Below are 26,287 nucleotides of genomic sequence, written 5' to 3' on the forward strand. Positions count from 1 at the left end.
CAAATAAGAAGTTGGTAGCTCATGAATGGATTATTCCAAACAGAGATTTCCAAAATGTTTTCAGATGTAGTACAGATTTTCAGCTTCGGTATATGTTATCCCAGGATGACTACATTGAGGGATATTCATATGAATGTATCAGTTCTAGGGGCTGGTTTTTTGTTTAAAAAAAAATCGGGGCACCTGGGTGGCTCAGCTGGTTAAGCATCTACCTTCAGCTCATATCATGATCTCAGGGTCCTGGGATCAAGCCCTGGGTCGGGCTCCCTACTCAGCAGAGAGTCTGCTTCTGCCCTCTCCCTGTATTGCTCCCCCTGTTTGTGCTTTTTCTCTCTCTCAAATAAATAAAATCTTTTTAAAAAATTGAAATAGGGCAGCCCCGGTGGCTCAGCGGTTTAGCGCCGCCTTCAGCCCAGGGCATGATCCTGGAGTCCCGGGATCGAGTCCCACCTTGGGCTCCTACATGGAGCCTGCTTCTCCCTCTGCCTGTGTCTGTGCCTCTCTCTCTCTCTCTCTCTCTCTCTCTCTCTGTCTCTCTCTCTCTCATTAATAAATTTAAAAATCTTAAAAAAAACAAAAATAAAAACTGAAATATTCTCTCTCCCTCTTCTCCTCACTTGTGCTAGCTCTCTCTCTAAAAAAAAATAATCAACCTGATTTTTTTATAGTCTTGCTCCATCCTAAAGTCAGACCCACCACTTAATGTGGGAGTTTAAGTAAAAATCTGCTTTTCCTTGAATTACTGTTCACTGATATTAAACTTTCTATCAATACAGTTCATCATATTTCTTTCCTTTTTTCACAAGCAAATACAGAAAGGAGCCATATACAGTCACAATAGTCCTGACAATTTAAAACCTTGAAACACAAACCCTACTTACTATAATATAACAGAAGACTAAATGGTGTCTAAGTCAAAATATTTCTTTTCTTTGATAAGTGACCAGCCCATGAGACACCAAACCCCATTGGCCTATGACAGACCCAAAACAAACCAAATAACAGGTGTCATACATGTACAATGGAGAAGAAAAGGAAATTGGCTCTGACACTATCTTAAAATCTCAAGTCAACACTTAGGCATGTTAGTTCCTCCTTCTAGGCCTCAGTTTTCTCAACTTTAATATTAAAGGACTGAATATAAGTTTTCTCGTAGGAGAATGAGGATATATATTTTGGTTTTGTTTGTTTGTGGTTTCTTAATCTCAACATTTAAGGGCACATTGCAGGTGCCATTAAATATATCTGTAACATACATCTCTTAAGTTTCTTGTAGATTTGGCATTTTAACTCTGAAATACATCAATTTTTTCAGAAGGCCCCATGATCCACAGAGCAGTTTCAGAGCATTTAACTCTCTAGATAATCCATCATATATTTGAAACTGCCACCCAAATCTCATGAGATCACAAGTCATTAACTTCCATAGCATTGAGAAAATCTTTCTACCAAGGCCAAACTGAGCAGGGTTTCCATTGTTCTGGGGCATACCATAGGGCTGCCTGAGGGAATGGTAAACAGTCACTCCAAAGGGCCTCAGGGAAGTCTGGTGGTACTCCTGTGGACTGGTTTCTGTGAACTTGTTTGCCTTCATTACAGCCATCTTTGTCCAATCAGTAAAGAATACACGATCTTCAAACAAGCTTATTCCAAAGGGATGAGGAATGAGTGAGCCTCCATGGATTACTGTCTTCCTGTTATAAAAGATGTGTATTAAAATTTTTTTGTTTGCCTTCATTTTGATTAAAGGTGGAATTAGTTTGAGTAAATGCCTGAAAAGCTAAGTAATTTCTTGTTTACAAAAATGAAATATATAGAAAAACACATTTTAAGATGTGGGTATAATTCGACCTACATTTGATAGAAGGATTTTCATTTGTCTCTTGAGAAAGACCCTTGAAAATAAAATTCCAGTCCCAGCCCCAGTTTGTTCCGGATTTTTTGAAAAATTACTGTTTTCTTACATGCTTCTCAATTCTATTAAGTTTGCCCCACAAAAAAAAAGGGGCTAAGATGAGAAGTATCATTTTGTAATGCATATGTGAAAGAGTGTAACACGGGAATGCAAATGTGGTAGCAGATCAGATACCTTAAACCTACTTCACACTGCACCATTATCTTTTTCTCAGCAATCAGGGAGCAGGATAATGAGAACAATTCAACCTCTAGCAAACATACAGACCTATTTCGCTTTGGGAAATCAAAAAGTAGTGCTACCACTACTATACCTCTGCTTCATAAAACTGTCTGCTCATCATACTTGTTAAGTGGAGGCACGGGGCGGTCAGAGCTGCTTAAATGGAAGAAAAAGAAGTAAAAGGTGCCAAGCAAGGGAAAGAAATCAACAGTGTCTGCCATAGCTACTTCTACATAAATGATCATCCACACACGTCACACAAAGAAAGTGAGGTAGAGGAGGAGGGAAAACTCATTTTTTTTTTCCTCTTTGCAAAACAGGAAAACTTTAAAGAAAAATCTTAAAAACACTGAAAACTAAAAAGCACAATAGTACTCTAAAAAAAGAACTGAAGATACTAAGGCTGGGAAATACACCAAAAATGGGGGGAAGTGGGAAGAAACCTAAGGTGGCAAGTTAGTGCAAACTTTACACACTCAATAATGACATGGTACATTAAAATTAGAGAATGGTTTTTCTTTTCCAGTTAGCAAATTCCAGAACCCTGAATGCCACCTGCTGGCAAAGCAATAGGAATGACTTTATGATTTCAGCTGTACTCATGAGCTTTTTAATAGCTCTTTGATGTTTCTTCACAGCCTGCAAAGCACTCAAAGATTTCTGAAACTCCATTGATTTTTATGTTTTTATACTTTAATCTTAGCATAAAAATATTTAGACTAATGTAATGTCAAACACCTATGAAAGAAAAAATTCAGGCAATTTCTCAATTGTTTTTGAATGACTTATTGGGTTGATTAAGATTTTTTCATTAAATTAATTCATCATATTCTCATTATGGGAATCAGTATAAATGATGAGAAATTATAGTCTTAATACTTAATCATTTTATTTAACTAAGTAGAGATTGTTCTAAGAATATGAAATCCAGTGGCAAACTGATACTATCCTTACAAAATCCTCTACAAAATAGAGATAAAGGAGAAAACAAAACTATAATAGTCCTTCATCGAGAAAACAAAGTCAAGTCATTTGGAATAATTAAATCAGCCAGCTTATTTGCTGAATCCACAAAGAGCAGTTTTGACAAATTTAAAACCGTATTTTAACCGATTTTTGAAAACTTCAAAAGCAGAGAAACTAAAATAGTTAACAGTTTAACTTAGAGTTAACTGTCATCAACTAAGAAGATGAAATAAAAAGTATGCCATATTTTATGTTCAAATATTCTGAGTATCTTTGAAATATATCAGGTAAAAATACAAGTCAGAATTTCTCTTTGAAATTTGAACTACATAGGGGTAGAGTGAAGTCCAATTAATTCCCACAAGATAATGTTAAATAAATAATAAAACTTATTTTCACTGAGGGAAAATTAGTAAGGTAAAAGATAAAGTAATCTTTGGAAACAAACCATAAGGGAACCAGAAAAATAGACTCAAAAATTAATGAAAATAATGTGCTTCATCTAGGAGTTGCGGAGCAGTTATAGAGGAGAAATCAAAGAACAAATGCTCTAAGTAATATATAATGAGTATTATCAGGGAATACAAAAAAAGTTTAAAACAACCCCCTCAAAAAAAAATGTCACTTCACACAAAAATCAACACAAAAGACATTCAAGATGTAATGTCAACCAACAAAGCAGTATTTTAATTCTGGTCCCTCTGAATCCTGCTCCAAAAATTTTATGTACTTTCTCCCAAACTTATGAAGCCATAAAAAATACTTCTTACCTTTGAATTCCATCGTAAGTTACAGTCTCAATGTAATCAAAACGGCAGTCAACCCAGTAAACACGCTTTGATACTATATCCAGAGTTATCCCAGCAGGCCATCCCAGTTTTGTTTTTACCAAGTCTTTACGGTTGGTGCCATCCATGAAAGCCCTTTCCAGCTTCGGTTCCCCAGAAAGGCTCTCCCAATCTGAGAAAAATAAATAACTACAGAAGACAAACAAAAGATGAAAGTCAGTTATTTTACAAGTTTATCTGGAAAATATATTTTTAGGTTGTGTGTTTGGATCAATGGAAATTTCCTGTAGCTGATTAGAGAAGCACAGGAGTATAAAACAACAATGAAAAACATCAGAGAATATGAGGGCCAATCAGGAGAGGCAAAAACTCCAAATAGCAACTATTAAAATGCACCAATAGGGCAGCCTCAAAATTCATATCCATCTTCTTAACTTTCTTCCCTGATCCCTGGCTCTGCCTTTTACTTATCTTTTTTACCCTCAGGAAAACTTACAAATACATTTTGAAATAAGCTATCAAACCATTTCCCTCCTTAATTCCCCATTCTAAGGCATAGTCCAGAGAATATATCCATTATTTTCAAGGAAAGACACCAAGATATCATGAAGTAGAAATGAATGATCACCATTCACCAACCCTTCAGCAGCCTAAAGTTCATACAAGCATTTTAAGACTCAACTTTGAAAATCTAGGAGAAAGTCAAGTCTCACATAACTGCACTCAAATGTGGACATGGGGAAAATTTAAATTTACACCTGGAGACAGGTGAGCATTATCAATCTTGGTGGGGTAATTAACACTGAACTTGTAAAGAGGTATTAGCATTATCATCTTAATCCCAGTTTATAACAAATGAGTGCTAAAAAGGATAGCTCCAATCTTCTTTCCCCTTTTTAAAAAAATTTGCACCTAATTCATGTTAGAATGATAATGGTGAATCAAAAGTAATGTTCAGTTGTAACAACATCATTAGACTGAATCAGAACACAGTGTCCAGTCTCTCAGCCAGGCAAATGTGACAAACACTAAAAATAAAATTCACACCCCCAAAACTCACATATTCATATAGTACACCAATAGATATATGCTTTAAAGCTTATATGAATGGAGACATAAAATACATAAAATGTTCTAGTGTACAGACCCTATAAGAAATCAGAATGAGCCTTTAATTAACCCAGTGGATGCTTTACCTTTAGGGAGAAATAAAGCTTCAGAAATACTGAAATCAGTATTTTTTTCACATTACTTACCCAACAGTTGGGTCCACAGCAATTCCTCTAGGATGCCCCAAGTTTCCAGTTATAAGGATAATCCGATGGCTTCCATCCAAATTTACCATATCTATGCGGTTGACCTTGGTCTCTACCAAATAAAGTTTATTGTTAATCCAGTCCACAGCTAGATTCTCTGGATCATCAAGAGAAATGACTTCTTGGATGCTGAAACCACTAATGTCAACTGAAAAAACCTGAAAGAAAACCCAAAATTACACTTAAACATAACCGTGGGCACTGTTTTCCTATATTCATTCAGTATATCTATGTTGTAAAAACCAGTCATCAAGATTAAAAAAAGAAAAAACCATGAGATGCCTGGGTAGCTCAGCGGTTAAGTGTCTGCCTTTGGCTCAGGGCATGATCCTGGGGTCCTGAGATTGAGTCCCGCATCAGGCTTCCCGCATGGAGCCTGCTTCTCCATCTGCCTATGTCTCTGCCTCCCTCTCTCTCTCTCACTCTCTCTCTCTCTCTCTCTGTCTTTCATGAATAAATAAATAAGATCTTTTTAAAAAAAAGAAAAAAAATGAGACTTGTAAAATATTCTGGGTTACTGGGGAGAAAAAGGGTTTCTTTAAAAGTATATGTAAGGCAAATATAAAAAGTTGGATTTCTTTAATCTTGCATTTCTAATTCTTGGTAGCTATCAAAAGTTTAATGAATGTAGAATTTTTTTGTGGAGGAGATGGTGATGGTTTGTTTTCATTTTTAGCTGTAATCAAATCAGAAATTTTAATAATCCAAATTCTCAGTTTTTAGAAATTTTATGCAAGTTACCACTTAATTGAATTAAAATTTTGTTAACAGTACATGGAAATGCAAGAAGAAATAAAATTCCATAACTCTTTAGAAGTCTCCAAAATTTATGTTTTGAAAATCTCTGTTGCATCACTCAGAGTTGAAATTAAATCTATCACACTTTCCAAATAAGACAGCATAATGAAATTTTGGCTGTTAAACACAATACTATCAATATTTGTTACCCAATCTTCAATTACAGTTCCATTTAGAAGATGCAGGTAAAATCTGATTTTTATCATCCAAAGAAGCAGAGTACTTTTTACATTTTAAATGATCAAGTTTCAAAAATTACTACCAAATATCTATCCAGTTTTGAAAGAATGTCTACTATTTCTTTTAATTAGGCTTTTGGACTCCATTTCGAATAAAATTAAAAGTTGCTCAAGGCTAATCCATATAATAGACTGCTTTGTTTAATAGGTCACATGTAATAGTATAGCATGGAAAAGGTGCTGATTAACATAAAATATCTCAAGGGCCTTTTTTGTTAGAAAACAAAAGAACTTTCCCTTCCACTCCCCCAAAAATGAAAAACTATCAACACTTTGTGCTTGGGGTTCTATCAGCTCCCAAGCTACACTCCTGAAATTTCTATTTACCTTATCTTGCACGGTGTCAGTCCAAAAGACTCTCTGTAGGTGATAGTGAAAATCCACACCCACAGCCACTCCATGATTTTGAGACTCTACCAGTATCGAAAAGGTCCTTCCATGAATGTCACCAATTAGCAAATCCCGACCATTGGAGAAGATAACGGAGGCTTGCTCAGCTAAATGTGAAGAAGGAAGGCATTATCACTCCTTCAAGTGAACAAACATATGCCAATCACCCTTTCAGGCAAACTTACAACTGATTTGCTTCCTGCCTTTCAAATACTTCTTCTATGTTATCTTATTTGATTTTTAAAATAAACTTCTGAGGCAGGCATATAGGTGTCATTCTACTCAGTTTACAGATAAGCAAACTGAGGCACAAAGATGCTTGATGAAGTGTCCAAAATCACAGTAAGTTTGGAGCAGAGTCTACCGAGAAGCCGAGTGTTCTGACTGCTAGTCCAATGCACTTTCAGTGACACTGCGAGGAATACATCAGATATTTTCAAGAATCCTCTATGATATGGACACCTCACTAAGCAACTGCAGATTGGGTAAAGCACGGAACATATTTTATGGATTACTGGGAAATCACTCTGAAAAACATGGCAGTGATGGATTTAAATCTGTTTTACCTACATATTCACAAGCATGCAAAATGATACATGAATATCAAGGTTTTCATCACAGTCTTGTTTGCAATAGCAAAGGATAAAAAAAAATGACATAAAGCCCATGAGTGGGGCATCAGTTAAATAAATAATATGCATCCAAAAATTGAATATTATGCCACCAGAAAAAACAAAAAGAATGAGGAAGAGGACTCTTTAAAGATACACATTGATAGCAAAATGCAGCTGTACATATAGTTTACTCCCATGATCTGTAAAAACAGAATTAGATACCTATATTTATACATTCTTATTTATGTATTTAACAATCTCTAGAATTAAAATAAACAATAATTATCCATGGGACAGGGAATTGGAGACGGGGCAGAGAAGAACTGACATGGAGAAAGACATTTTTATAATTTAAAATTTTTGAACATATTACTTTATTATCCTTTCAAAAATAAATACAATTGTTAATAATCAGCTGTACCAAAGTCAGTAAACAGCAAATCAGATATTTCTACAAAAAAATAACTTGGAAATGGGCAATTCATCAATTCTACGAGCAGATAAATTTCAGAAGGCCAAAGGAACTTCCAGACTACGTTTGAAAAAAACAATTGGGAAAAAAAAAACAAAGATCTTATTCAAAAATGCATGGTGACAAAAATGGAGGGGAGGGGGGCATGATCTTTTAACAGATTTTTCCCAATCTGTACTACAGTACTTAGACTTAGATTGACTCCAACAAAATGCCCAGAATGAGGGCATTCCCCAAAATTCCAATCCAAATTTCATAGGTCCATTTTGAATCACTCCTAAATTTTTCATAAAAAATGCCAAAATCATTTTTATAGGTACTTGTCACCCACATTTGTGGTAGGTAGATTAATTAAAATGTAAATGTCCAAGTAATCCAAAAAAATACATTCCACAATTAAATGTGGTAGATAACACAAAAGCTCAGACAAAAAGTAAACAAACTGCCAATTTAAAACAAATGACTAATGGTCATAATTAATAAATTTGTCCCTAATAAGCAAAATACAAAATTAATGTGGACCCATTCTTCTGGCAGCAAGGCCGCTCCTAATTTGTGATGATAAAACCCTACTATCCACATAAATTCTGGTATTTCTTATGTCATCTACTATGGAAGGAGGATATTAGCTGTAAGTTTCCAGTTCAGGAATAGAGCAAGTACTCTTAATTTACTTACAGGAAGTATTAGCTTTGCAATGCCGCTGATGCTCCAAGACATATCCTTCCGCACAGCGGCACTGATGATGGCCAATTCGGTCTTCACACATCTGATCACAAACTCCCCATATCTGGCAATCATTAAAATCTGCCACATAGGAAATAAACATTTGTAATCATGTTTACCAGTGTTTTCTGAGCACACTCTGACAAAAATCTTGGAACAGCTACACAAGAATGTGGTGATACCTAAATAAGCACTGTCGAGGTAGCATAGATTCTAGGCATACAATAAAAAATAGGAATTCAAAACAGGTATCTTCATACTATGGAAGATCCAAACGCATTTAATCAGCTGTTTAAAAAAATCTACACAAAGAATAATTTTACAGAAAATGCACAGCGCTACTTAGATCCACAGCCCCGTAGTATTGCATTTAATTTATTACTGTTGGTTTACAAAATACCTGAATTTTGGTGTAAATCCTTCTATTCAAAACTATGCTTTCCGATTTGGAAAGCCACTAGCCCACTATGGCTTCTTAAATTTATATTTAGATTAATTAAAATGAAATACAATTAATAATTCCATTTCTTAGTCTCACCACATTTCAAGTGATCAATAGCTTTATACAGTTGGTGGTTACCATATCAGAAAGTATAGATATAACAGCACATTTCTACCACTGCAGAAAGTTCTACTGGACAGTCCTACATCACAATAAAGTAAGGCCTGCCTTGTATCCAACCCCTCAAGAAGACACAGAACTGTTACTGCAAAAAAGTACCTGGAAATATCCATTTACCCAGCTGCCTTTCCTTTGATATCAAAAATTATAACGAAAATTAAATTTAAATTAGTTTTAAATTTTAGTTTAAAATTAGTTTATTTTTCTTAATAACATTATTAATTAATAAGTGCTCACTGAAAGTCCATTACACGACAGAGCTGTTCACTATCTCAGAAGTCCTGGTCCTACTGTGTAAAAGGAGATTCAATAAAGTTGACACATAAACAATACAACATGGGAGGAAGGGTACAGGTGGAACAATCCAAGATACAAAGTCTTCTCAAAGACTACACAGCTTAGGGGTGGAGAAAATTGTCCCATCTTGGTCGCCTGGTGCCAAATATTTCATTGACCCTCCAAGCTCACATCCACTCTTCACCTTCCCTCACCCTGTGCTCTTCCCTGGGAGGAAAACCATCACAGCCTACACCAACAGGTTCTCAGTAAATTATAATTTCTGAAAGCGTTTATCCTCGGGTCTAGAATTCTCCACATTTCTAGGATCTGATTACACTTGCAGCAAATGTCAGAGTTGTGAACTCGGTTCTATCATACCTATTGGATGGCCTACTACCTCACAACCCCCCAGTTACAAAGCTTGAGAAAGTCCTGGGATCAAGCTAATGTTTCCAATTTTCCCTCAAGACCAAATAAAACAACATGGGCCTGCATTATCTTTCTTTCCAAGGACTGTGACTAACCAGAGGAAAAAAATTAATCCAATTTGGACATGACAAGGTGAAAGGCATGTGGGTATAAATGAAAGGCCCTTCGTGATTTATCTCTTCTGTGCCCTCACCTCAGCCCTGAGAAAGCACCACCTGAGGCTTCGCCTCAGTAGAAATGAAAGTACAGAATATGCGCCCTCTAATTCCCAGAATGTCATGACCTCATTTTGAATGCAAGACCGATGAGAATATGCCTAAGGGTCTGGAGTCACCCAGGGAGCAGGAGTTCTGATGTAAAACAGAAGAAAACCAAAGGTGAAGAAGTCATAACTAGGAATTCTTGGGTGCTGGGATCCCTGGGTGGCTCCGTGGTTTGGGGCCTGCCTTCGGCTCAGGGCGTGATCCTAGAGACCCGGGATCAAGTCCCATGTCAGGGTCCCTGCATGGAGCCTGCTTCTCCCTCTGCCTGTGTCTCTGCCTCTCTGCGTGTGTCTCTCATGAATAAATAAATAACATCTTTAAAAAAAAAAAAAAAAAAGGAATTCTTGGGTGCAAATGCCCTATCACCTGGGCTACATACAAGTACTTTAAAGGTTTGAACAAGTGTATAAAATCGCTGTCACTTTTAATGGCTGAATAAGATTATATTCTCCATTATGGAAGAAAATGAAGGCTAATTAATATCCACCATCAGCCAAAGCGAAAACAAAACAAAATGAAAGTAGACTTGAGGCTTTTCATGAGAATAGAAAAGTAGTGAAAACTGTATAAAATTCTAAAACACTACTTTATAATACCACCTCCCACCCCATTACCTTTATCTATTTTTCTTTCCTTTTCACTCCTTGTCACCTCATACCAACAGATTCCGCTTTGAAAATAATTCAAAAACCCCTTTTTAGCCTAGACCTCCTTGGACTCCCTCTGAACCATCTGGCTGTCTGAAATCCCACCATGCTGAATGACCTCCCTGCCCTAACTCTGCACCACGATGTCATTCCGTCAACAAACAGCATGTCCTGTCAATCAGAAACAATAACCCCAGTAAACTGCTTCAGCACGCCTCAGAGCCTCCACAGCCAGGTCAAGACTACCAGGGGCAGATGAATGGTAGAAGGACACAAGATTTTGTGTCAGGATTACTCAATTTTATTCTTGATTACCACTGAGGCATTCAGTGGGGAACCATGTCGAAGAGGGTAGATGTTGCATAGGTTTCCAACACCTGAAGCCATGCAGAATATTACAGCCATACAAAGTGTTTGTTGAATTGAAATGCTTGAAAGAACAAACAAAAACAATTTCCCTAAAAGCTCAGCTGAAACAAGTGTAACCGGTTTTATAATGTCACATATTAAAATTAATGAGTTCTCTTTACAAAGAGAGCAAAGTGTAATCTTCCTTGAGATAAATGTGAAATAAACATTAACCCAGCTTCAAAACTCAGGGGCAAAGAACACATCCTTGAAAAACAGGGAAGATCACAGAAAAGGTCTCTATAGATGGCAACGGCCCTAACACAAAAGCCCTCAATTGCAGACTTTTGAGCTTATCTCCAAATGAAGTTATCTGTTCTAAAGTCCCAGGCACATACCACCGAGATTAAAAGATGTCATCATAGAAAGTTAAAACTAGTGCCACAGTATCAGACCACACTAACTTCCAGTATGAACTGGGTGTGTTCCATGAATCCTGAAATTATCTTGTGCCAGAGCATAACATTGGAATTTTCTATAGTACATTCATTGATAGGTGAAATGTAAAAAATCTTGTTATGACCATTTTTCATTTATTTCAGACTACAAAACAGAGAGGCTCAGACCTCTGACACACATGTGGCCCTAGACACTTAGAAATACAACCCAAAGCCCATCATAAACTTAGATATTGGGGGGGAAGTACTGGAAAATGTGCTACCTAGACTCAAATGTGCCCCCAAAAAGGTGGGGGGGCTGCAGGGGCTAAGAACAAGCGTAGGGCATCACAAGATTAAACTAGGGATTCTGAAAGAGCAATCACTTTTACTGAAAAGACTTCACGGCCTATCAAGTTCCGAATGCAAGGCAGCCCAGCCCCACCATCTCCTCTTTGGGGGTTGAGAAAGGAAAGAAAGAGAAGCTGACGGAATACTGAGAATGTGGCTTCTGGTATTTCTATTGGAATTCCTTTTCTACTTAGAGAAAGGAGAAATGCCTAGAGAACTAAAAGACTGGAAATCAAACTGGCAGCTGGGTGGCAATAAGGGGCGGGGGGTGCAGAGTGGAGGAGCCTGACATTTGCCAAAGACAAAGGAGCAGCCTCACACCCACGGATGAGCACCACTCTGGGGAAAAGCGGGTGCTGGCTTCGCAGCAATGCCAGGCAGCACAAGCAGGGGTTCCAAAGTCAGAAAACCACCTAATAATTGAGGTGAAAAATATGAAAATGTGAAAAATATTCATAAATTACTTGAATGCACCCCCAATGTGATGCATTGTGATGGTGATAATGACGATGTTGGTAATAATAAAACACAAAAAAAAAACCCTGATTTCATTTAATGCCTGCTGCAGATCACAATCTTTTATTTATAAAATGTTTTCAAATGATTAAAAATTTGAGGGCTTAAGTAATTCAGAATTGTCTCTGAGTCTTCAGAATCTCTTAGGGTGATTTGCATAAAGCACAAGTCGTGTCTTAAGTTCATGTATTATCTTGTAATATGTTTTATATTCAACAAGAAACTATACTGTAACTTAAAAGGAACAATCAGATCGTGGGCAAACTTTGGAGCATGGACCAGATACCAGAAACCTAAAATTACCTCCGTTGAACACCAAAAGGACAACCTCACTTGGATTATTTAACTGGATAGAAAAATCTCATTTTTCTTGGCATATGACACATAAAGAGGCCCATTATTATGGTTCTCAAAAATCCTGGGGAATAGACTTCCTCAAAAGTTCCAAATGTGTAAACCGAAGTTAATTTGTGGCATTAAATTTTTTCTGGCTGTGAGTAGTTATTAAGATCAATCATGTTTGATAAAGTATAATCACGAGCTGAGACTAAAGACTGAATATGTTCATCAGGTTTATCCAAATTCAGTATTGTTGACAAAATTATATTATATTTTGGAAATTACTTCAGGAGGAGCACTTTTGTAAAAGTATTTCTTCTGTATGCTATGTCTGTTTTTATTCAGAAAGAAAGCCCTAAAGAATCTTATTTTTTTTTTAAGTTTCATTTATTTATTTGAGAGAGAGGAGGGAGAGAGAGACAGAGAGAGAAAGAGTGCACAACCAGGGGGAGGAGTAGAGGGAGAAACAGACCCTGCCAAGCAGGGAGGCCAACAGAATTCCAGGATCATGAACTGAGCCAAAAGCAGAGGCACCCAGGTTCCCAAGAATCTCATATTTCTAAGGACTATCAAAAGAACACAAATATCTTGGGAAGATCTGAATCATCTATCTTTTGGAAATCCATAGATGACTACCAAACTTAATTTTTTTTTTTTAAGATTGATTGATTTTAGAAAGAGAAAGCACGAGCAGGGTGGGGAGGAGAGAGAGAGAATTTCAAGTAGACTCCACACTGAGCATGGAGCCAGATACTTGGGGCTTGATCCCATGACCCAGAGATCATGACCTGAGCTGACACCAAGAGTCCACCACCTAACAAACTACACCACGACAGGCACCCCTACCAAATTTAAGTTTAATGAATCATTACACAGTTGCCTTCCAGGTGCCTTTTTACCAATACCAATTAAAAGAAAGATTTTTTTTAAGATTTTATTTATTTATTTGAGTGAGAGAGTGAGTGAGAAGGGGTGAGAAGGAAAGGGAGAAGCAGACTCCCCACTGAGAAGGGAGCCTGATGCTGGGCTCAATCCCAGGACCCTGGGATCACGACCTGAGCCAAAGGCAGACGCTGAACCAACTGAGCCACTCAGGAACCCTTTTTTTTTTTTTTTTAACCCCTTTGGACACTTTCTGGTAAAAGGTTTATTGTTTACATATCAAAAATCAGAAGGAAGGAGGGGCACCTGGGTGACTCAGTTGGGTAAGTGTCTGACTTTTGACTTTGGCTCAGGTCATGATCTCAGGGTCGTAAGAACAAGCCCCATGCTTGCCCTGGACATGAAGCCTGCTTCAGATTCTCTCTCGCTGCCCCTCCCCCACCTCTAAAAAAGTGAGAAAGAAGGAAAAGAAATCAGAGTATTAAAAATCCATTGTTCAAATCCTAAAAAATTAAAAACTGATACTTGGCCATAGTAATTCTCCCATCATGAGACCCCCATCCTCATCACAGAAGGATGCAAAGCTAGCTCACATCAGAATCAGAGCTTTCCTAGAGGGGGAAATCTTTCTTATAATTCAGATAAGAGAGATGCAAGAAATATTTGGTGCACCAGCATCTAGTTTAATGCCAGCCAAATAAAGGGAAATGATAGCATTTGTTCTTGAACAAAGCTTCAAGAAGCTTCAAGTAGAGGTGAAAATCAATTAAATTAACCACTAGCATGGCATGAGTACTGACTGGCCACTGTCGTCAGCAGAGCAGTGAGCTGATGATTCTCTGCTGTTAAGTGACCACTCTTTTGTTGCTGGGTCCTGAGGAGATTGGAGTTTCCTGGAGAAGAGGCCAAAGGAGCAGGCAAGGGTACTTGATAGGTTCAGGCAGCAGCTGTTTACCAACCACAGAGATGTATTAATACAACCAATATGGCCATGCCAACCCTGCTTCCGAATACTTAAAAAGGAAATCCAAAGACTTCTTCCTTCATCAGGCTGTAGACCGGTATCCACGTAGCTAGTCAACTCACTCAGAAGAACCACGCTTTTGTCTTGTGCACCTCAAAAAGTTTCTCCAAGTTAAAACTTCACATTGTCCAGGTTTACTATGGAGACTGTGTTACTTACTCTTGGTTATAAAGATCACCACGCCTACCCACAAGCACAAACACCTTGATGTTGGAGATCATAGAAGCCATTGATGCCGCAGCACTGTGACGAAACACTGGACACTCCCATCTGTCACTTACCGACACAGTTGTGGGTATTATTTTGGTCAACGATAAAACCTGGTGGACAATAACACATCCCTCCACTGGGTGACATGTGGCACTGGTACTCACAGCTCAATACAGAACACAAATTCACATCTAAACAGAGAAAAACACTTTGTTAAGTGAATTGTGACCTCTGGGCAAGACTGGGTCTATAGGGATCCCTGGGTGGCGCAGCGGTTTGGCGCCTGCCTTTGGCCCAGGGCGCGATCCTGGAGACCCGGGATCGAATCCCACGTCAGGCTCCCGGTGCATGGAGCCTGCTTCTCCCTCTGCCTGTGTCTCTGCCTCTCTCTCTCTGTGACTATCATAAATAAATAAATAAATAAATAAAATTAAAAAAAAAAAAAAGACTGGGTCTATAAAGTAAAAGTTTCTTTTAATGAACTTAAAAACTAAGTAAACATGTAGCAGAGGCACAGAAATTACTAGCATTCAAGCCTTACTACAATATTATGCAATAAAAGTTCAATTCATATTTTTAAAAAATAACTCCTTTTAAAGTTATAACTATGTGCAAGTATACATCATCGTAAGTGTCATTTACAGAAAAATCAGGTCATGAGTCTTTTTTTCTACATAATAGAAAAAGTCAAGAATTCTCAAGTGACTGGATTGAGAATAATATTCAACATGTTAACCATGGCAACTTCTAAATTACTACTAGATAATTTATAGAGTACACTATTGTCAAAATAAAGGGTATAAATTGTATTCCCTTATGGGACCATCAATTATCCACACAACTGATGGAGTAATGGTGGGGAGATATTCTACAGCCACGGCGGGGGGGGGGGGGGGCGGTGGAGAAAACTAATAATTCAAGATATATTCCAGGGACCAGAAGCTTCTTTTTTTGAGTATAGCCAAATAAGACTTTTCCATAAGTATAAGCCAGGGAATAAATTCTCCAGAACACCTTTAGAATCACCAAAATTGCCATTAAAATCATTCTGCCTGGGTGAAGGAAAAAACACCACATATATTTTGAATCTGGGTTTGGACAAATTATTTGTTTTGGCCAATAACACATTTAGCAAACATGACCTAAGAAAGGTTTAAAAGAGCTGGCATGGTAGGGTTCACCTTTTCTATTACCACAAGGAAAGATACTAGCCTGAGCTTTTATTGCAACATCCTCAACATGTGAGTGAGCTGCTCTAGGCCCCAAGAACTTCCTAGCCAACCCACAGAACTATGAGCAATATTAAATGTTTGTTTGTTTCAGCCAGGAAGTCTTAGGATAGTTATGTAAATAATGATACTCTCTGTATTTGGGGATTTATCTATTACAGAAAACCAGAAACATCTTTATCTGAAAGCTACCCACATAAATTTCCATACTCACCACAATATCGCCCTTTGGTGCTATTGTTTTCGTCTTCTCCTTCTGGACAATCTAAAGTCCCATCACAAACTTTTGCAATTGGGATGCATTTTCCAGACTCTGGACAAGCCCATTCGCCTGGGTAACATTCATGAATACGGTGAGTACTGCTTTCTGCAGGGGGAGGAATAAAAGAGTCACAGGCCACATTAGAGGTGGCCTTTTTAATCCATAAGTAAGAGGCCACAGCTCTTTTTAATCCATAAGTAAGAGAGAATATAGATCAGTGGGCAAAAGAAGTCGACAAGTGCCTAAACTAGTAATTTCTAACTCGACTACTGGTCTTTTATTGGGATTCTAAGAAGTGGCAAATGGAATTATTTAAGTTCTCTTCTTTTTTATTTTTTTCTCTTTAGTGGAATGTCAACAGTGTAAGAAAACCTATGACTAAACTATAGGAAGACTACTTCTTGGAACACCAAAACCAAAGGATCTTCCCCGTGCATCACTCTTATGATACTTGCTTTATGGTGTGGGTGTTAGTAACTTCTGAACTATTGGAGGTACACCTTGTGAAGGTGGTGAATATCATTGGAATTTCCCTCTCAAAGAATCTTGAAACAATTCTCTGGGTAGTAGCCTTTCCTGCAACTACCACTCCGCAGTTCTTTCTCACGTATTCCCCAGGTGGCCTCTCTTCTACCAGGGGATGTCTGTGACTCATATGGTTAAAAATCTGAATTTGAGAACAAAAAACTGAACTGTTACCAAGGTGCAAAGTCATTTTTAAAGGTTATAAGGTCAAGGAAAATCACATTTCCCTCTCTTTTCCTTCCTTCCCCACCCTATTTCTTTTATACAAATATACCTAGTTAAAATAAGCAGTCTCCAAAGGAAAAAGTCAGCATGTTATACAAGGGGGACAGACTGCCTCATCTATTTTGCTTTAATGATAAGAGGGAAGAGATTATAATTATAAATTATAATGTGAATTCATTGTCTTTTCAAGAAAAGCTAGTGGAGTCTCTCCTTCTTCCCCACCTACTAAGTTACTTAAATCACAGCCAATCCTGAGACTTGCTTGTCACACAGATAGTTTCTAACCAGAGAAGTAAGAATACAAGTGCTGGAAAACACTTTAAGAAAACAGTTTTCAGTCAGAATCTGTTCCCCTCTTACCACATCCATTTTCATCTCCATTATCTTGACAGTCATTCTCTCCATCACAGACCAGATTTTGACTAATGCAGTAGCCGCTGGCGCAAGTGAACTGGTTGCCTCTGCAGGTCTCATAGGCTGGAAGGAAACAACAGCTGCACTCCAAAGACACAAATCATTTGGGAAAAATCAAAGAGTTCACCTCACTGCTTAAACTTCTGCCAAGTATCTTGACAAAAAAAAAAAATACCGGAAAGAAAAGGAGGAAGAGATAGAAAAAGAAGGAGAGAAAAGGAAAAAAACATTACAGCAGCTTTGGGTCAAGGAAATGAACTCAGGTGCCAGTCTACATTTCTCAAGATTACAAACAAGGCAGTGTGCTGTAGGCTGACACAGAGCTAAGAATGCAGATTGATAAAGGTGCTACAGGCATAGCGATGTCCACTGTGCCCAGACTTTGTCACAAGCACTGAGACTGCTCTCCAGGACCAGATAATTCTGAGTCACCCATTCCATGTTGTCACATACTGTTTAATACAGTCTCTGAAATAAGCCCATGAGCCAGGAGGAAAATCATGTATGACTCCTAAAAGGTTAGTGAATATTAAAAATATTTAACAAGGGGTAGGTGCCAACCAGTCAAAACAGGTGTTGTGACAAATCATAACATTCTGGTAAATAAATAACTACAGAAAGGTGCCAACTAATTTTATGAAACTAGTAAAACTCTCTCACAGAGACTTCAGACTACATATTCCAATAAAATGAGTCCAGAGTTGGCAACAATGAGAGGTGGTTTGCATTGCAGGCAGTGACACATGGGGGAAAAAAAAGTAGGGTCAGAGTTAAGAAGCAGAGGGAATGAAAGCCATCTGCACCACACTGCAACTTCCCTATCCTTGCAATTTCAATGTGGTTAAGAATTTCAAAGTAACGAGGAGAGCTAGGACCACTGCTCTTAGGGAACTTCCCTCTCTTCAAAGTCCTTCTCTCATTCTCCTATGAAGGTTATCAAAACCATTGCTGAAGTATGGGTAATTTGAGAGCCAAGTGACACAATTCACCCCACACCCTTGTAGCCTAAGAGAAAAAATGCACACTGTCCATCAGCAATCCTTCAACTCTACACAGATCCTTGGAAGATAAATGAGCCCAGGTCTAGCTACGCTACTGAGGCTTATGCCATGGGCTCTAAATGATATTCTGGCTCCATCTGCCATCAGACATAGTGACCCTTTGGTTTGAAAAGCGTGGTGCCTTCGTAAAAACACAAACAAACAAAAAAACAGAAAGAGAACAAAGATAACAACACTCCTAGCAACCTGACCCAGCATAAGGAAATCACCGTACTGCAAGAAAGTTCATCACTGCCGTCTTCGCAATCAAGGTAATGGTCGCAGACGTAGGCACGAGGGATGCACACCCCACTGTCACACTGGAACTCATGGTGTGAACAGACCTTAGCTGCGACACAAGGGTAACAAGGGAAAGCAGAAAGAGAAGCTCAGTTCCACTGTAGCCATTTAATTTCACAAGAAGATTCTGTCTCAAGTTTGAAAAGAGATTTTTTATTATGCAGCAGCATGCTGGTAAATGTTTAACAACCAATTCTCCAGGAACAAAAAGACCCTGACTTGTAGTGTTTGCCAATTTCCATGGTGCAAATACTCCCACCGTGGCTGACTTTAAGCTACCAACATGGATTCACTGAACACAAATTCAAGAAGAGATTGTGTAATCGGCCAGTATAAATGAGCCTCAGCATACCACCGCACGTCTTGTACACATTACTTACTGCAATTGTTTTCATCAGAGAAGTCTCTGCAGTCAACTTTCCCATCACATTTCTGACTGCTGTTATAGCAGGCTCCATTGGCACAAGTAAGCTGTCCACACGTTGGGTAGTCTAAAAGAATGGAAATAGCACACAAATCTTAAATTAAGACATTCCCTCTGCAAACACTTCTTAAGTGACTGCTACATGCTAGACATTAAATGCTGAGCATATATTGACCAGGTCTCTTCTGTAAATCACAAACTGGGTTGTACGCTAATGTGGAAAAGACAGAGTTCTGTGGGAATATATTGTGGGGGAAGTCTGGAGCTTAGGGAAGTCTCCCCTGAAGAAGTGACCTCTGAGCTCAGAACTGAAGAATAAGAAGGAATTTAATTTATTTCAAAATGGAACCTTCTTTTACATAATGCAGATAACAGCCCAGGAAGCCAGTGTACCACAAGTGCTTTGAGAAATGAAGCACTGTATCTTTCGCTAGAGGGCTAGAGAAAAGTCAGGAGGGCTGGGACCTAGGGCACCACTCAGTAGCTATTTACTCTTACTCAAGCTGCTTACCCTCTTGGTTACCACTTCATTATCCCTTCATTTGGATAATTCACTTCACAGGATAGAGGGACCTCAAAAGATCATTTCTACCAAAGCACTATGAAAAGCATAATGTGCTCTACAAGCACAGACAACTGTTACCATGTTATACACATATGCTGTCAATCAGATGCTTAACTCTGGTTCTCCAGGCGGCAGTGGAAAAATCAGGATGCCCCTGCAGGAATAACGGGCTGTCGGTCCCTCCCCTGTGTGCACCCAGACTTGAAATGCGTGTCTTTCATGATCCCCAGAGGTTTCACTCCTTATGTCCTTATGTGGTTGGTTGTTTCCCCCCATCCTCTAAGATCTAGGATCCTGTCTTACCCATTTTAGAATCCCCAACCGTTAGTGCAGAGACTGGATCACTACTCAGGATACTCAAGAAATGCTAGCTATTGCTATTAACTTGTCACAGATGAACTTTTTTGTTAAAAAGCTTCCAAAAAGGGGGATCCCTGGGTGGCGCAGCAGTTTGCCGCCTGCCTTTGGCCCAGGGCGCGATCCTGGAGACCCGGGATCGAATCCCACATCGGGCTCCCGGTGCATGGAGCCTGCTTCTCCCTCTGCCTGTGTCTCTGCCTCTCTCTCTCTCTCTCTCTCTCTCTGTGACTATCATAAATAAATAAATACAAATTTTTAAAAAAAATTTTTTAAAAAGCTTGCAAAAATATGTTGAATTTGTCTTTTATGGTGTTTATTATCCTCCTTTTCATAAATTGATACCTTTCTTGGTCTGATTTGTGGGTTTTTGTTTTTTTTTTGTTTGTTTTTTGTTTTTGTTTTTCGTTTTTGTTTTGATCATAGTGCTTTGGTAGAAAGATCAGTCTCATAACAAGTCTATTATCTTCAAATTCCTTTTTAACTAAGGAAAAAGTACATCTTAGATAAGATCTTGAAGAGTAGACAGTGGAGTCCCACTTTGAGGCTCAATTTTGCATTGAAGAACCTACTTTGAGGTTTTATAGACATGGATGGATAATTCCTTAGATAGTCCCAATGTCTCCTCCAAGCAGGAGCAGTGCATAAAATTCTGTGCTGAAACTATATTAAACATACCCTGTCTTAACAGCTCACTTCAATAAAAGATGGACTCTCAAATGATATCTTTCCATTTTTTGTATAGTATACTTTTATCTCTAAGGTTCAAAACTGGACTATAAGTGCCTTTAAATATCTAAATTTCCAGTTATGTTTGGCCAATCATATATTAAAACGGAAGGCCTTTTAAAATAGCTGATTCAAATTTTAATTTTTTCTGAATTTTTATTTTTTAAAAGTCCATGAATCAGCTAATGCTTAGGGTTATCGCTGTCTTTTCATCACTGAGATAGTATGCATTATAAATTTACCTTCAAAGGGTCACACAACTCTGTTTATTAATCCTCACTTTGAGAGATGCAAGAGGCCAGTTGAGTCTGCCAGCAATTCACCTCCCACATGACCACATGAGCCAAATAGCTCCTACAGTCAGTATGCTGTCTAGCCTTTTAAGAGCAGCAGCAAGCAAGAGAGAGATCTCAGAAAACCCTGTCTTTGCAGTAGATAAGGTATCTGTTTGGAGGAAAATTTATTTGAGCTTGGATGGTGACTACCTCACTTTAGGTGATTATGGCAGATATGAAGGATCTGGGACAAATATACACTGAGCGGATCACTTGTCCTCCCCATCCTGGTTTTTGAAAGCCAATGCCATAAAATTGAGAAGGGAAGAACCACAACAGTATCCACTGGCAGGGCTCAAAGTTTACTGACATGCCTCATTCCCTCCAAAAACAACAAGGCCAGCTTGATGTCTTCAGGGAGAGTATTGTTATGGTCAGAGGTCAGCAGTTAGACACTCAGAATGAGGAACAAACAGCTTTCTTGTCGCCATCCACGCTGATAAAGAATCTCTTCTCAATCAGCAAGGACCCGCCTCAAATCCTACAAGGCTTCTGGTCTCTTCCGTGCATAGTTAACTGAGGTATCTCCCCACAGGAAAGACTCCAAGGAGCAACCGGACTCCATCCACTAAATACTGAAAATATTTGGAACTCTCCAAAGGGAACCCTTGGAGAACCACACAGAGGAAACGGTTCCAAATTGTTCATCATGAGCAAAATAAAAAATGAACAGATTCTACTGCCCTTAAAGATTTCTATTATCAAAAATGTTAATGAATTTCGATCTATCCCAGGAAATTGGAAGCCACAATACTTTGGGATTGGGAGATATCTAAAATCTTTTATGGTTTATTTGCTAAGCAGGTCAGAGTCTAACCTGGTAAACTTTTTTCCATACAACAAATCCGTCATGTAGGTGAAATGTCCTGCAAGATTTTAAGTAAAGAAAAAGTATAAGAATAGATAATACACACCAAAAAAAACAGGACTCACCCTTCTAACTTCTGTCTTAACGGAAAGATTGACAAGTAACTATTAATTAGCCCAGAGCTCTAAAGTTTATCTGACCCAAAAATGCAAGAACACACTTGCTCACACCACCTCCTCTCTCCCTTCCTTACTTTCTCCACATTCCAAATGTACATGTTTGTTCCCTCAGAATTGGGAACGTCCCCCAAATATACATATAAGATTGGTGCTTTGAAGATTTTTAAAATTTTTTCTCTGCTAAAGACTTTATTTGGAGCAAGAACGTTCTATGCCATACTTTTATTTAGATAATCAAGGAGGATGAAGTGGCTTGAAAATCTCGTGGACCTCAACCTCCCAGAATGGAAATCATTCACAGCAGAGCAAGATACAAATATTAACGCTACTCTTTATTACCTTGACAGGAAGGCTATAAATACATTCTATTCTCAGAATTTGGCAAAATAGCCAAAAAGGCACATAGAAAAAGAAGACAAATTGACTACAAAGAAAGAGACATCTTAAAGGTAGATTATGAAACTTAAGCTAAGATTTAAAGGAAGACAAGAAATTACTGATAAAAGTCCTGCCCAAGATACCTGAGACCTTTATCCTTTTAAGTTAGTCTGAGTCAAAGGAAGGCTAATCCAATCAAATCCAATGATTTGTCAGAAAAAGTTTACCAGTTTGGCCATCAGCACTTAGTTGTAGGTACTACCCACAAAGTTAAATAAACAATGACTAGTATAGTCATCAATAACATATATTGCAAACCATGTACCAGAAACTTGTCTAAGTACTCAGTGTGTATGAACTCAATCCCTCTTTATAACCCTATGAGGTAGATACTATTACTCATTTTAAGGATTTTATATATGTGTCTTTCTGAGGCTAAGTAATTTGAAAAAGGTCATGCGACCAGTAAATTGGAGAAGTAGAATTCAAATCCAGGCAATCTGGTTCCACAATGCATGTCCCTAGCACTACAATAGATGGAGTTAGTGCTTACAGGCTTCAGAGTAAGTAGTAGGAAGAAGCAAAAAATTACAGAAACAAAATGAAATTGAATGAAAGGAACAGAAACTCTTTTAAAAAGTTCAAAAAGGAAGAGAAATAACCTATGAGAAAAACCAAGGTTTTCCTTCTATGCAGTTTCCCATTCCATTTTTGGGAGTCTGGAGAAGTGAAGCCAACTCTAGATTTATGACATATTCTACTAAAGACTTCAATCTGGTATGATCTAGGAATTCCAGAAAACTCTATGCTGGGAAACCAAGCATTCCAGGAGTATACCAGAACAAACAAGAGAATCAGTACCAAAAAAACAAACAAAAACAACAAAAAACAGACCACAAAATAGCAGAGGATCCACTCTATCCCCCACCCCCACTCCAGTCAAATTCAAGTCCCTAGTCATCATGGACTAGCACCAAGGGGGTACAATACTATACAAGAGAATAAGGGAAAAGCGTTTTCTGCCTCTTTTCAAAAATAATTTCAAATGGCTTGTTCAATAAAAGGAAGATTATAAAATGGAAATAGCAATTCAGCACCGAAAAGAAAGCAAAGACAGTCATCTCAAGGGCTAGTAGAACTGGACTAACAAGTGTAGGCTAAGCAGCTTTCAGGAAACTGAAGCCAAAAAGGGAAACACATTAAGTTATCTAGTTTTCCTTACCCTGCTCTCTTTGAACTACTGGGTTGTAAGCCCCAAATCCCTATCTGGTCTCCATCCATGGTGACCTGATATTACACCTAAATTGGAAATGTGCCTGAGAGGCCCACTGCAAAGATTTTGGATCTACAGTACCCCTTTCTTCCCATCCACAGAACTACCACCCAAATCTGCAAAGGAAATAAAGACTGATGAAGTTCTAAATTCTTAAAAAATAATAAAAGTCTCACATGAGCCCCAATGTAGGAGTGACTAAGCAGCAAGATGGAAAATTGTGTATCAGATGCTCCAAGACTAGAACAAAGAAGTAAGATGGTTTCTCCTGGGTGAACAAAAGTTTATAATGTGCATCAGATTTAGTGGTACTGGCTCTACAAAGGAGTTATGGAGTTATGGGTTTTCATTCAGGGTACACTGCACCTATTTCTTCCTTACGGCTATCCCCGGTGACTCATCTGGGCAGAACAAACAGGCAAATTTTAAATGAAGAAACTACCTACACCACAGAATCATAAGAGTGGCCACTTTCAAACCATAACTAGAAATGGTGTGGCTCAGGTGTCCTACTGGGAACCTGGCTCCAGATAACTGAGGACTCATCAACCAATCATTGCTGGATGAATGCCATTATGCTAAAAGCCAGTTATTCTACAGAGTGCTAATTTCCTTTTTCGTCAGAATTTCATTCCTATCCAACCTATATTTATTGAAGTCTATCTTCCTCAATACTTTGCCAAGAACTGGATAAAGAGATAAAATTACAGGTGAAGTAGAAATTCCCACAGCTGTTTTTGTTTTGTTTTATTTATTTATTTTTTGTTATTGATCAGAGACACAGAGAGAGAGGTAGAGACACAGGCAGAGGGAGAAGCAGGCTCCATGCAGGGAGCCCGACATGGGACTTGAATCCCAGTACCCCGGGATCACCATGTGAGCCGAAGGTAGATGCTCAATCACTGAGCCAGGTGTCTCTCCCACAGCTTTTTAAAAATGTTTTACTTAACAAATAAATTAGTGCACAACTATAGGAGTACGACGTACTAGAGAAGTAACAAACTTCACAAAATCCCTGCTCTCATGGAATTTAAGTTTTCTTTGGAAGAGTGGAAGGACAAACATTAAAGTAAGTGTCCTATGGAGAAAAGTGTTACGGAAATACAAAATACAGCGGGGCAGAATGATGGGAGTGATGCAGGGGGGCGGGGGGAGCAGCTCTCTGATAAGGTGGTGATTGAACAGAAACCACCAAGACTCGTTAAAAGAAGGTCATTGGTGGCAATGACAAGAGCACTTTCAGGAGTCTGGCAGGGAAGGGCAGTTTTCAGTGAGTTCAAGAAAGAAAAAAGAGAGGGACACTGGGTGACTCAGTGGTTGAGTGTCTGCCTTTAGCTCAGGTCATGATTCTGGGGTCCTGGGATGGAGTCCCACATTGGGTTCCCCATGGGAAGCCTGCTTCTCCCTCTGCCTGTGTCTCTACCTCTCTGCGTCTCTCATGAATAAATAAATAAAATCTTTAAAAAAAAAAAAAAAGGAGAGTAAATGGAGGCAGGGATATTAAAGACAACTCTATGTAACTTTGTTATGCAAGAAGGCAAAGAAACTGGGCAACAGCTGAGAGGGGTCTCAGGGTCTTTGACTAAATACAATGTGCTTGTATGACAATTATTTAAACAAGAAATTTTTATTTCCCAAAGGTTTCTCAGGGCTCTGAATTCTATCTCAACTGTAAGAACACTAAAAAGGTGTGCAGGGGAAGTGATATGATAGATAAGATGGGGTCAATCTCTCTGTTTCTGTTTTCTTCCCCGGAGTACAGAGGACAGTAGGAACAAGGTTTACTGGGCAGCATAAATGTGCAACTGAGTTTGAGGAAAAGCATGTACTTTACGAGCCATCACAGTCCACAGAGAGACTTGAATCAATCTCTTTTTCCCCTCCTTTCCCAGCTGGAGTTTCAACCATTAGATATAGAAAGGAAAATGTTTGAATTCTAAAGAACAGAAAGTCAATAGAAATAAAACTTCATGGACAAAGCAGCCCCAGTTGCAGGCAGACCAAATGCTGCTGATTACGAGCAAGAAAGCCCTCATTGTAACAGGGATTTTATTTACCCTTTCTTTGGCATTCCTAAGTATCAAAAGAGAAGGACTACAAAACAGTGATAATTAGCAATAGTTTTATTCACAACCAAATCGCTCTAATATGGTACTTGATAAAAGCAAAATAATCTCTTCACCTAACTGGGAAAAACTGTACTATTTTTGAACAACCAAAAGTCATTCCAATATATTAACTGAATGACCCATAATTGCTGCAATGTTCTGATGTTTATCTTAACTCTGCATGAGTGGCTTTTCCTTGATGCTAATCCCATTAGAAGTAAAATGGACTGCAGTTTTGAATCTGTTGTTCCTTGGGGGAAAAAAATTGACAAGCTATTTAATAACAGGTGCCATTTTATAGATGGCCAGACTGAAGAATAAAATAACTTGGGGAAAATGAACT

General features: G+C 38.4%; 1 protein-coding gene across 2 annotated transcripts in view; it reads right to left on the reverse strand.

Annotated features, from left to right (window-relative positions):
• LRP2 (LDL receptor related protein 2) overlaps positions 1-26,287 on the reverse strand; it is a 197,591-nt gene that overhangs the window by 120,165 nt on the left and 51,139 nt on the right. The window contains exons 5-14 of one of the 2 annotated variants that reach the window (XM_041774050.1): positions 19,169-19,279; positions 18,724-18,837; positions 17,395-17,511; positions 16,237-16,389; positions 14,865-14,984; positions 8,399-8,527; positions 6,572-6,741; positions 5,148-5,365; positions 3,874-4,080; positions 1,492-1,694 (exon numbers count right to left, since the gene is read on the reverse strand). In XM_041774050.1, the coding sequence (XP_041629984.1) occupies positions 1,492-1,694; positions 3,874-4,080; positions 5,148-5,365; positions 6,572-6,741; positions 8,399-8,527; positions 14,865-14,984; positions 16,237-16,389; positions 17,395-17,511; positions 18,724-18,837; positions 19,169-19,279 (1,542 nt within the window). Of the gene's footprint in view, positions 1-1,491; positions 1,695-3,873; positions 4,081-5,147; positions 5,366-6,569; positions 6,742-8,398; positions 8,528-14,864; positions 14,985-16,236; positions 16,390-17,394; positions 17,512-18,723; positions 18,838-19,168; positions 19,280-26,287 lie in introns of those variants that run through there. The other variant, XM_041774051.1, reaches the window with a different exon arrangement.

The sequence above is a fragment of the Vulpes lagopus genome, chromosome 11 (genome assembly GCF_018345385.1).
Source record: "Vulpes lagopus strain Blue_001 chromosome 11, ASM1834538v1, whole genome shotgun sequence".
In the NCBI taxonomy this organism is placed as follows: domain Eukaryota; kingdom Metazoa; phylum Chordata; class Mammalia; order Carnivora; family Canidae; genus Vulpes; species Vulpes lagopus.